The sequence below is a fragment of the Schistocerca piceifrons genome, chromosome 10, assembly GCF_021461385.2.
Source record: "Schistocerca piceifrons isolate TAMUIC-IGC-003096 chromosome 10, iqSchPice1.1, whole genome shotgun sequence".
NCBI classification, from domain to species: Eukaryota; Metazoa; Arthropoda; class Insecta; order Orthoptera; family Acrididae; genus Schistocerca; species Schistocerca piceifrons.
Window position 1 is genome coordinate 60,687,609 of NC_060147.1, and position 13,307 is coordinate 60,700,915.

General features: G+C 41.3%; 1 protein-coding gene across 1 annotated transcript in view; it reads left to right on the top strand.

Moving 5' to 3' along the window:
* LOC124718801 (proliferation-associated protein 2G4) overlaps window positions 1–9,235 on the top strand; it is a 63,001-nt gene extending 53,766 nt beyond the window's left edge. Inside the window, exon 8 of the mRNA XM_047244413.1 lies at window positions 7,939–9,235. Coding sequence (XP_047100369.1) covers window positions 7,939–8,046 — 108 coding nt within the window. The 3' untranslated portion in view covers window positions 8,047–9,235. The remainder of the gene's footprint in view (window positions 1–7,938) is intronic.
* Window positions 9,236–13,307: the final 4,072 nt, after the last annotated feature.

The following is a 13,307-nucleotide window of genomic DNA, read 5'->3' on the forward strand; positions in this document are numbered from 1 at the left end:
TGGGATTGGAATTGTTATATTCTTCTTGAAGTCTGAGGGTATTTCGCTTGTCTCATACATCTTGCTCACCAGATGGTAGAGTTTTGTTAGGACTGGCTCTCCCAAGGCTGTCAGTAGTTCTAATGGAATGTTGTCTACTCCGGGGGCCTTGTTTCGACTCAGGTCTTTCACTGCTCTGTCAAACTCTTCACGCAGTATCATATCTCCCATTTCATCTTCATCTACATCCTCTTCCATTTCCATAATATTGTCCTCAAGAACATCGCCCTTGTATAGACCCTCTATATACTCCTTCCTCCTTTCTGCTTTCCCTTCTTTGCTTATAACTGGGTTTCCATCTGAGCTCTTGATGTTCATACAAAGGTCTCTCTAATTTTCCTGTAGGCAGTATCTATCTTACCCCTAGTGAGATAGGCCTCTACATCCTTACATTTGTCCTCTAGCCATCCCTGCTTAGCCATTTTGCACTTCCTGTCGATCTCATTTTTGAGACGTTTGTATTCCTTTTTGCCTGCTTCACTTACTGCATTTTTATATTTTCTCCTTTCATCAATTAAATTCAATATTTCTTCTGTTACCCAAGGATTTCTACTAGCCCTCGTCTTTTTACCTACTTGATCCTCTGCTGCCTTCACTACTTCATCCCTCAAAGCTACCCATTCTTCTTCTACTGTATTTATTTCCCCCATTCCTGTCAATTGCTCCCTTATGCTCTCCCTGAATCTCTGTACAACCTCTGGTTCTTTCAGTTTATCCAGGTCCCATCTCCTTAAATTCCCACCTTTTTGCAGTTTCTTCAGTTTTAATCTACAGTTCATAACCAATAGATTGTAGTCAGTGCCCACATCTGCCCCTGTAAATGTCTTACAATTTAAAACCTGTTTCCTATATCTCTGTCTTACCATTATATAATCTATCTGATACCTTCTAGTATCTCCAGGATTCTTCCATGTATACAACCTTCTTTCATGATTCTTGAACCAAGTGTTAGCTATGATTAAGTTACGCTCTGTGCAAAATTCTACCAGACAGATTCCTCTGTCATTTCTTACCCCCAATCCATATTCACTTACTATGTTTCCTTCTCTCCCTTTTCCTACTCTCGAATTCCAGTCATCCATTCTGCTTTCCCTTCTTTGCTTAGAACTGGTTTTCCATCGGAGCTCTTGATATTCTTACAAGTGGCTCTCTCTTCTCCAAAGGTCTCTTTAACTATAGTTAAATTAACAGCATTTAAAATTTGGCATTACTTAAAGATTAAGCCATCTAGTGTACATTGGAAAAAAAACACCCACTCACCCCACCCACCCGACTGCAGCTTTGCTTTTCCACTCTTCCTTCTTTCGGCATTTCTGGTCCCCCTTGAGATTTGACTTCCCAACAAAATGGTTTATGTAATGAGATCCATTTCGGGAAGAACTCCTTCCTTAGCATCTTCAGTGTGGGTTACTCTTGCTTCCTCTCCTTGTTTGTTGCCATAGCCTCTCAGCCATTTAAATTTCCACCACTCCTCCACAACCCCTGCTACCCCACTACATTCGTTGCTCAACTTTTTGGGGCTTCGGAACCCCAAGCAACAACAGCTGTGCCAGGTGGCCCTTGCGTTTGCTGTGTGGTGCCCACAGAGTAAGCCCTTGATTGGAGTAGGTGGTACCAGGGTGGATGCTCTGCATATGAAACGTACAAAGCTGCATGCATCTGGCTGCACTTCCATGGCCGTCTCTTCAGATAGGAACGATTCTGTGCTCCTACTTTTGCTTCCTCGACATTCCTGTCTCTGGTTGCTCCCTGGGATGAGAGCCAGTCTTGGCAATTTGAAGCGAAACTCTTTCCCCCTTAATTGGTTTGGTCCAGGACAGACAAAGCCCTTTGCCAGTACCGAACCTGTCTTTTTTTAAGGATACATAGGAGATAAGTTTGGTGAAGTTGACTCCTTTAATAAGATGTGATTTGGTTCCCTTCTGATCAGCTTCCTTTTGTGCTTGTGAGTGCTTAGGAGATATCCTAGTGAGCATTACTCCTCACCAGTCCTTGAATATGACACAGGACATTTTCTACAGGGCCTCTTCTTCAATCTAATGAGGACTCAGGACTAATCTAGTATGGTGTGGCATTCATTTCATCCAGGGAGTCCAAAGAGGTCCTAAGAACAATCATGTTGATACTGGCACTTTTATCCTGGCTTTTGAGTATACCCTTGTGAAAAAAGTCAGTTACAGTTTATCATTACTGCTTGATGTAGACGACTCCTGTTTGTGGCAACTGTGGCCACCCTGTCCATGTGGGGAGGCCTTGCACACCACCACCCGAGTGAGTGAACTGTTCCAGCCCATGTCTCATCGCTCCCCAGATTACTCAATCTATATAAAGGCAGGGAAGACTCAGGAATTAAAGACTCCCAACCATTTATCCTGAGGCACTATAGAAATTCGACCGTGTCCATCAAGCATCTCTAATGTCTACCGTTGCTACTGTGGAGTTCTTTTCTCCTCCTCTCTCTTCCATCCTGCCACCTTCCCTTTCCTCCTCCCTGATGGTTCCCATTCCCTCTCTACATGGAACTTCCCCTACTCCTTGCCCAGAGAAGAAATTCTCCTCTCCAGCCAGGGTCAGATCTGACATTTGTGCATGGATGTCACCCATCCTTACTGATGACACACTGAATCGGCACAGTGATTGATTCTGACCTGTTGGATGTCCATCTGGACTTCTGTACTGCTCTCCTCCAAAGGAGCTGTAATGGTTATTATCACCACCTTCTGGAATTGCAGCCTTTTCTGTCTCTTTGCTCTACTCTGTAGCTTGTGTTGTATTGCAGGAATCTCATATCATAGATGCTCAGTCACTGAATCTTTGTGGTTTCCAAGGCTTCTGCTGGAACTGGGTCAGCCCTTTGCAAGCCTAGAGTGGTGTCTGTACGTAGGTGTGTATGGACATTATTAGTTCCTAGGTTCCTCTTCAAACTGCACTGGAAGTGGTGGCCATTAGAATGTATTTGTACTCTGCAGTAACAGTATACAGACCTTATCTGCCCCCTGACTGGCCTCCTACACTTCCTTCAGTTTATGCCTGCCTCCAACAGCTCCCTCCTCAACCCTTCATTTTCTGTGGGGATTAGAACATCCATAAACCTCTATGGCATGGTACTACAATGACTGACAGAGGGAGGACTGTAGAAACATGCTGGCAAGGCTTGACCTTTCTTCTCAATACTGGAGCCCCCACAATAAGTGTCACACGACACTTTTTTGGCTGTTGATCATTCCATATGGAGCCCTGGATACACATTCCCTCCATTCAACAGGGCGTTCATGATGATTTGTGTGACCGGATTTTCTTATATTTTCTTCGGCGTCATTTGCCTGTGCGCCTTCCCAGGTGGGTCTTTACTAACACGGACTGGGGATGGCAGCCAAGGTAAAAGCACCCAACTGCTCCTCCACACGAAAGCATTGACGAATCTGTACAGAATTTGACTGACACCATCCTTTCAGCAGCTGCTTCAACAATGCCTCCTTCCTCGGGTCTCCCTGATGGAAGACTGTGCCTTGGTTGACCCTCGAAATTGCTGCAGCTATTAAAGACTGCCATCTTGATCTCCATGTTACAAAACTGTCTGTGTTTATCCATCTCTCGAGCACCTCCTTACCTTTAAATGGCTTTGTGTCTGGGCCCTTTACCTAATTAAATTTTAGATATGGATTTGTTGGGAATGGTATGTTGCTGCCATAGAGCTACATACTCCCGCTTTGCAGATATGGGCAAAGATCAAGCAAATTTTTGGCCACCGTCCTACTACAGGTGTCTGGGTATTCCCTGAGCAGTGTTATCCTCACCAGCTCAGATACTGTCACTGAGGATTTTGCTCAGTGTTTCGCCCAGGCCTCAGCATTGGTCCACTATCCATCCAAATTCCATCATCTCAAACGCTGTCTGTAATGACTCCGTTTTCCCTGCTGTCGCCCGGAGCCCTATAATGCCCCGTTTAGCAAGCAGGAATTCGCCACTGTCCTTGCTCTCCATCCTGCCATGGCTCCAGGATCAAACCGGGTGCACATTCAAATGCTTCAGCATTTATCTGTGGCTAGCCAAAATCACATACTTGACCTTTTTAACCGTCTCTGAAGCTAGGGGAATTACCTTCCCAGTGGTGAGAAAGTGTAGTCATACCAATGTTGACATTGAGTTAACTGCCTCCTCAGGTGGACAGCCATTGTGCAATCAGTTTAACCATTGCCCCCTGCAAGTTACTTGAATGTATAATAAGTTGGAGGCTGTGTTGGATGCTCGAATACCAGCAGGCATGTTGGTTGCATCTCAAAGTTTTAATGCCTCAGCAATACCAACTGGTTTGTGGATCCCTCTACTCTGCTCGGGCTCTACAAAGCATTGGTCCAGTGCCATCTATATTACAGGAGTCTCACATATGGTTTGAGTATCACCTTTGACATTACAGATGCTACCTCCGTCAACCCTTGGTTTTAACTATCCCTAATTCTTTCTGCGCTCAAACAGTGTGTGCCCTCGGTGGTCTTTGTCTGGACCCTGTGTCATGTTGGGAATGAACTTGATGACAGGCTGGCCAAATTGGCTATGGCAAGCCGTCTCATGAGATCTGGTGTTAGGCCTTTGAACGGTATTAGTCAAGTTCTAAGGATTTAGAATGTGGAATGACATACTGTAACTTCACTGAACAACCTATGAGTGGTAAAAAAAAAGCACTCTGTCTTCAGGCCTCAAGTGGCCCATCGGGACCATCCGACTGCCGCGTCATCCTCAGTTAAGGATGTGGATAGGAGGGGTGTGCAGTCAGCACACCGCTCTCCCGGTCATTATGATAGTTTTCTTTGACCAGAGCCGCTACTATTCAGTCGAGTAGCTCCTCATTTGGCATCATGAGTCTGAGTGCACCCTTATGGGTGGTAAAGGACACTACAAATTCATGGAGGTCCTCCGTATGGGCCTCTTGTAGGTCTCCATCATCCTTTGCTGGCTGACATCGGCCATATTTGGCTGACTCATGATCATATCAGTCATGAGGATCCACTCAAATGTTGTTGTGCCCATTTAATGGTGGGCTTCGTTTTGATGGACTGTCATAACCTAGCTGCTCTGCGGCAGATACTTAATTTTCCTGACTCGCTACCCCTGGTGGTAGAGGATGATGCCTCAGTGGCTCATCTGGTTTTATGGTTTATTCGTGAAAGAGGTTTTTATCACTCTAAGGGAGGATGCCTCAGCCTTGTCAGCTCACTGAGGGGTTCGCAGGATGCCTTACCACCTATCTACTGACCAAGCAGTGACAGGTGGGCTTGGTGGTCTGCCCCAGCCGTCACCCTACCCGGTCTCTTGCTTTTCTTCCCCTTTCTTAAGTGTTCTGTTTTACTTGATGTTCTTCTGTGTTTTCCCGTGCTTCTCTAATCTCTTCTTGTCTATTTCATCAGTGTTTTCTGTGGGGTGCCACTGTAAGTGGCGGGAGGGTATGTTCCCCATCACACTTTCTACCTTTGGGGTTTTCTTTCCTTCAGTTTAGTGCACTAGGCCATGGTTTTGGTGACTTGGAATCCCAGGTAAGAGGGACCGATGATCTCATAGTTTGGTCCTTTCAATCGTTAAACCAGCCAACCAACCAACCTATGAATGGTCTCCACTCAACTGTACTTTTCATTTCCACTGCCTCATCTCTCTTCTAATTCTGTATCTATCCACCTCTTCTCTCTCTCTTACTGCCACTCCTCTTGCTGGCCATCATTATCTCCTCTTTATTTGGCTCCCATTGTTAATGTCTCATCACTCCCCCCCCCCTCCCCCCCCCCCCTCTCTCTCTCTCTCACTCTCACTCTCACTCTCACTCTCACTCTCACTCTCACTCTCTCTCTCACTCTCACTCTCACACACACTCACACTCTCACTCTCACTGTCTGTCCTACCATCACTGTCCTTTCTCTCTTCCACTGTCACTGTCCCTGCTATTGCATCCCAAAATTTTTGGTGAGGATAGTGGAATAGAGATGGAGGCAGCTGGTTCCCCATTTTTCTGTCAGTGTTTTAAAGAGGAACATATTTGCCTTTTTTGTACTCTAACAGGAATATTTTTCCTCTGGTGTGCTGCTTATATAAAGTGAATTCTATAGGTTGGTAAAGTTTAGACTCTTTATATACTTCGACACTTGTAAACTGCAAATAAGTATGCATAACGTAAGGTTAACACACAATCATGTGCTTTATATTGTTTCTGGATACTTCGCATACAGATCGCAATTCATCAATAATGCCTGGCTTTTGATTTGTATCTTAAGAGTAGAAATGTTATTTTATGGAATATGCAGTCCTATCAGTTTAACATAATTTTTGGATGTCACTGTAAGTTCTCTTTAGACATATTAAGACTATTTTCTCGCCCTGCCCCCTGCAGTACCACTTTGAATGTATTTGTGTAGGTGTGAAAATCACATTATACAGAGACATGCATCATGAAGTATTTTTGGTGGTCTCAGAATGCTTGGGATGACCTTGAACCTCTGGAGCATGGTAACAGATATTCAAGTAGTTTCGAACATTCCTGGCAATATCATCTTCATAACTTACAGTAAATATTTCGATGATATGCCATGAATAGAAAGTATAGGAATGCCTATTATCACAATTCTACTTTCTATACCCAAAAAGTCATGGTTTTTCGGAATTTACTCAGGAACTGCTCATTAACAAGTGGTACTTTTGTAAGCCACCTAAGGTCCGACCTAAACCAGACATAATGCAAGAGAACCAACCTATTTGTTGAATTTGCCCACTGGAGTAAGTATATAATGTTTAAATATTGATCCTATACTGGATAGCTACAGTATGCCCACCCTTCTGATAGTTACACAAGTGGTTGCTAGGGCAAGAGCTATCCAGAACTCTGGCCGCCTTTATCTCTGCAGTCAATAGAACCCAAGATGTGATGCCCTGAACAATTCCATTTTTGTGCACAGCTATTTGGAACATATCGCTGCTGTGCACTGTCGTGCATGGACCGATATCATGTCAGCGGCTACAGCTGTTACTAGAATGGAATTCATTGGAAGTAGGTTGTTTCTGTTTGACAGCACATCTAGAACAATATTCTTTATATGGAAAGTCAAATTAGATCAGGCTTCAGTAACTAGCGGTTAACCAATACTAGTACACTGCTGCCCCCAGATTTATTACATGAACATTTTTTGAAACTCTCTGATTTTGCATTGTGCCGCTGAAAACTGTGTATTTCATGTTATTTTCCACTTTGTTTATACGAAATGTTCCTGTTCCTCATTATTTGCTATGGGACAATTTTCACAAAGTGCAGTGGGCAAAACACACATTGCCAGCCGACTTCCTGCTGTTAATCTTAGCCAGGGAATGCCTAACATGTGTCGCAGTGTCACTTGAAAAATGTAAACTAACACATACTTGTAATCACAGTACCATATGGTGTCCTGTAATTATAAGTAACACAATACTACTTTTGCTCCAGTTAAAACTTCCAAAATGCCAAATTTTATACGCTTTGTTTTGCTGTTTTCATTTGTGGATGACAGGATTTGTTTGTAGTTTCAGGAAACAAATAAGCCTGGTGGTTATGAAAAAAGAAGGAAAATCTTGATATTTTTACCAACTTTACTCTTCCAACAACGAACATTTTTCTTTCACTTTGTTCCCAACTGTGTCGTCAGTTTCGCTTGTATCAACCGTGTGACAGTGGGAGAGTCTGCAATAATAACTAGACAGTGAAATTATTAAACAATACTGCGGATTTATTAGTTACATATGCTACACATCTGATTATATTGACAGAAGTAAACATTCAGTTCATGCATCTAACATATTGTACCCTTCATTTCATGTGACACTTTGTCGTAGTTTGGACATTTTTTGTCACATTCATTTTGACTGTTACTATGAAATTTGTTTCAGGCCCTGCTGAATACCTCTGCTAATCCCAAGACAGCAAAGAAGAAGAAAAAGAAGGCAGAAAAGGCAATTTTAAATGACGCGCCTGTAGAGGTTGAGGGAGAAGCATAACATTTGTGCTTTTTTAAAAAATGTGGCTTGGATAATTGGTTCCGTGAACTTCAAAGAAATTTGTTCTGGACTTCGAATCGTGGAACGAGATTACCACTGAGCACTTTTAGTGTCAATCTTCCTGGACATCTGTTAGTTGGAGGAGATATGTACTTGCTTTTTGCCCTTCCTTTAAAGAAAAGAGAGAAATTGTTAACGTGTTGTGGCGTTAAAATCTAACCTCTAAACTCCTTCAGCCTTCTGTTTTTGTATGTGTGAGTGTGACGAAAAGAAAAATCCATTACATCAGAAACTGTAATGGTTATGTGCAGTGGCTTTCCTGCGAAAGCTAATAAAGTTTTATTTTATTCTGAAACGACAGCGAGAGTTCTCGTAGTTGTGTGCATATTTTGTTTTCAGGCAGTTGTGTGCGTAATAAATCTGTCACTTTTTACAAACTGTTGAAACAGTGAAAAAATTACTTTGTCCCAGAAACTTCGGTGGACAGGAGTCTTCTTGTTTTTCTTTTAGACAAGATAAAATAACGATGTGATATCGATATAGGTACTCGATGACATGAATTCACATTAGGCACTTGTCTTTCCAGGGAAGCGTAGCATGGAATGTGAAGTTTGGTTACTGCCTGTAAATAATAATGATACAAGGATTTTTTTTTATTTTTCATTATGCTTCATTTACACTGTAGTATGCTTGATGTACTTTTTTCCTGTTGTGTGTACTTACAGAATTTCGGGTTAACTGAGAGTGTGTCTATGTGGAATGTATTTTCTTTTTAAGAATATTGCTCTGTACAACCATTAGATAAGTTTGTGGACACTAATGTAATTAAAGTATTACTATTTTTCAACTGAGAAAAATGCTCTCAGGAGGAGATAGCCTATTGAATTTGAAGATGTGTGCAAGTAAACGAGCTAATGGTACCTCCAGCCCAGTCAGATTTTGCAACATATAATAGGAGCCTCATGCACAATAAGTGATATTGACTAATTATTTGTTATTTCTTGGTTAGGTTTTGGTTTGAGATTTGTGCGATCTCTTAGTAATATGTGATAGTTTGAGTGAGTCATAAAAAAGTGCTTGTGTTGGAATCCAAATAGTTGTATTTTTTAATACCAGAAAACTAAATTTCTTTTGAGGAAGAGAGATTTGATTAAATGTTGTCTGTGTTTAATTTTTTATCACATGTGAACTGCTATATTTTCTTGTAAAGAATCCTCTACCCAGTCCTCCCTACCCTAGCTCCCCCCCCCCCCCTCTCTCTCTCTCTCTCTCTCTCTCTCTCTCTCTCTCTCTCTCTGTGCATTCTGAGTTCTCTAAAAGATCCATAATTTCATGCTTGAACTGTTCCTAATACTCACACAATCATAACATCACATAATTTTCCTCTTAATCTGTGGCATTATGTAAAATGTGTTTTGAAAAGGTGACATACAAATGTACAAACAGGGAAGTCATAAGTCATGCAATTAATCACTGTTCTGTAAAACTATATTCTTTGTGGAGGGAACAAAATACTGATAATTATCTTGAGAGTAGAGCTAGTGCTGAAATATTTTTCCGGTCAACCAGTGTCACGATTCACGACAATTTTCATTACTCACTTTACAGTCTTGTGCAGCAAAAAGTGTTTTTTTGTGTCAATGTGAGCAGGAATAATTTGGTTTTATATTTTGGTTATTGTATGTATGTGTGTGGGGAAAGTAACATACAGTGCCTCACAGCTTTGTCAGTATTTTTGTTTGTATGAGCATAAATAGCATAAATGTGAAATAACAAACACACTGACAATCAAATACATCATCTTAAAATTATAATAAAGAAACATGACTGCTAGTTGACAGAAATACAAACTTTGTTTCATTTTCAGAGTTCAGCATGGGATTTCGCACATTATTGTAATGATGACCTATGCAGATGATAATGAGAAGCAAGAGGAAAGATGTAAATTTTTGGTATGTCATTTCAGCTGTTAGTTGGGTGACAACTTTTAATACAGAATCTTGTGTTTCTGGGACACACAATTGTGACTGAACATGACTCCATCAATAGGAAAAGGCAAATGCCAGGACAGGTCCTATAGTTACCTCACAGGAAAAGTGTGTATTGATCCTTGTCAGTAGTTGGTGTGGTTTGATAAAAATCAGATTTTTTGTCTGTTGTATATTGAAGTGAAAACTGGAGCAACCAGTAAGTGAGCAGAAACAACATCCAATCCAGTGCTGAACCTCTCTCTCTCTCTCTCTCTCTCTCTCTCTCTCTCTCTCTCTCTCTCTCTCTTTCTCTACCCCTCCCCTGTCATATATCACAGCAATTGAAGTAGTGGTGCTGTTCTACTGCAGATCATCTTCACTATCAGTTGCTATCTTCCTTATGGTTGGTGAAATGGTATAAAAGATCATTTTTGGTGGCAATTCCTTTAAGGAAAGAATCAGCTTATGGTTTCACATATTGCATAAATTTCTCATTTATACCAATGTGTTATTCCTTACATTAAAGAGTCAGCTGGTGGTGTACTACTGGATGATTAAAAGTTTAGTCAGTCCCTTTGCAGTTTCCTATGATAATGGTGTCATGTAGAGTTAACATAATATGCCCAAGTAAGACAAATGCACTGGTTACTTGTCACCAGTTGCACTCTTCACATTTATAGATATGCTATTATTAATAAGCATGACACTGACTATTTTGTAACAAATTTCAATAGTTGCCTACTTGCACATAAAAAATATGTAAAATAAGGAATGGCAGCCACTCATTTATATTTTGCTCCATGCATTTGTTCACTGTAGATGAGTGATTGCCTTTTCCTTGTTTTAAGCATTGCTACATCCAGGAATTTCTATTATTGTTAAAGCATTGCTTCCCAATGTGGGCTCTGTAGCTCACTGGAATATGCTAGACTACCCAGAGGCTCCTTCCATTAATATTGTAGACAGTTGTACCTCGTATATAGCTGGCAACAATATGGTAGTACATTTATCTATGAAAACTGTCATTTATTTAAAGTATAATTAGGACATACCTTGCTCAATTCTCCAAGGCCTCTCACACATGATGGGTACATCAGGAAGCAGGCTGTGGATCAGAGAGCTGAAGTTCTGCTCAGTTAAGTCACTTCTGTAGAATTACTTTTAAAACATTTCCCATTGAGGTGACAGTTTGTTACCACAGTTGTTTAGAAGAAACACCAAATATAAAATAGGAAGAATTGGCGCCACTAAGAAATTGGTTCTTTTTAAGTTAGTTTTCCATTGGCTTCAAAATACACTTTGAGCAGATATTACACAAATGTGAGACTCAAGGTGGCTGATACTGAGGTAAGCAAAATATAGTGTGTAAAAACATAGTATTATACTATGTCAAGTTAGAAATAGGATGTCAGTAAAAAAGAATACAAGTAGAAAAGTCTTTGAAGTTCAACAATTTATTTTCCAATTCTGTAAAATTGATACATTGGTAATGGCTCGAATGGACACAAGGGTGGACTGCATGTTGGTTTGTTTCCCAAGTCAAAATCCTTAGTGTATGTTCTACATAATACCAAACTTGCGATTTTTTTAATTTGTCTGTGAGGTTTGGAACAGCACAAAATGACCAAATCTGTATTTGTGCAATGAAATGCTTTACATGAAAAAAATTGCAATTTGCATTATATTTAGATATGTACAGATGATCATTACTAATTGACTGTATGGTGAAACTGCATGAACTGTGATAAGCATTGAAAGGCCAGTTGAAAGTGGCTCAGTGCTTCCCATTTGAAGGTTTCAAATTAACTCAGAACAGCAGTGATCCACCTAATTTATACAATGGAGATAGCGAATGGGTGATCTGGTTGACATGGGCAAGTGTGTGAAAGGTTAAATTTGAAACTGCCATAATTTAACACAGGAAAAATGAAAATAAACAAATATTGAAAGTAAAGTTACTTCAGATGATGCAACAGACTAACATTGGTGTGGTCTTCAGTCTGAAAACTGGTTTGGTGCAGCTCTCCAAGCTACTCTATCCTGCAACCTATGCTGCCGAAATATTACAGTAGAAAACCCGGGATGGAATGACGACTATTTTATGAAAAGGATAGATGTCAAATGCAGACAGGCAGAACCACTGTTACACATTTTACCTTTTGGCTGAAGGCCATCTTCACAAGTAGAAAAATGCAAGCAAAAGGGGAGAAATATCAGGTCAGGATTAAAGGAGAGCGTAGTGCAGTTGTAAGTGTTCGAAGAGATGTGGGAACAGGATAGGGAGGATGCTGGGTGCAGTCAGGAGATTTGGGGGGGGGGGGGGGGGGGAGGCGGCGGTGAGTGAAGTGGATAAGGGGAATAAGACTAGTTGGTGTGTTGGTGGAATAGAAGGCTGTTTAGTGTGGGTGCAGGGAAGGATATAGGTGGACAACAGTAACATGGGATATTTTGCAGGTTGAGTTCCCACCTGCACAGTTCAAAAAGCAGAAGGAAGAAACCAGATGGTGCTGGTTGTACAGCAATCACTGAATTGAGGAACATTGTCTTGGGCAGTATGTCCAGCAACTGGGTGTTCAAGCTCTCTCTAGGGCACAATTCGTTGGTGGCAATTCATTATGATAAGAAGTTTGTTGCTTGTCGGGCCCACATAGAATGCAACACAGTAGTTGCGTATTAGTTGGTGGCTCAAACGCCTTCTTTCACAGGTAGCCCTTCCTTTGATGCCTGTGACTGGACTGAAGTAAGTGGTAGTGGATGAACCTATGGGGAACTTTCGCCGTTGTTATCGCTGATTCGTGGGGTGGTGCATTATTCTGGCAAAAGAACACTTTTTTGTGTGCCAACCTTGATCTTTTTTTCAGCCAATGCAAGTTTAAAACGATCCAACAGTGAAGCACAATAGGGTCACAAAAACAGTAGCCATCACCTTACCAGCTGAAAGAATGGTCTTTGGCGTCTCCTGCACAGTTTCACCAGTTTTTGTACATTGTTGTGACTGCTGTTTCGACTCTGGTGTGTAGTGGTGGATCTAGGTTTCATTAGTAGCCACAAAACAGTCTTGTGGATTGTGGACATTACTTGACATTGTGTTCAAATGTTGTGCTGGATGCACTTATGGTTGACTGTGAGCAGTTGTGGAACCCACCTTGCATATAGTTTCTTCATAGTCATTATGCACTCGCTCAGGTGAGATTACTACTGTCTCAGCAGTCTCACGAATTTTTATTTGGCAGTCTTAAATTACAGATTTTGTCAGTGATTTCCTTTGTGGTAACCTCAATGGGTTGGCCG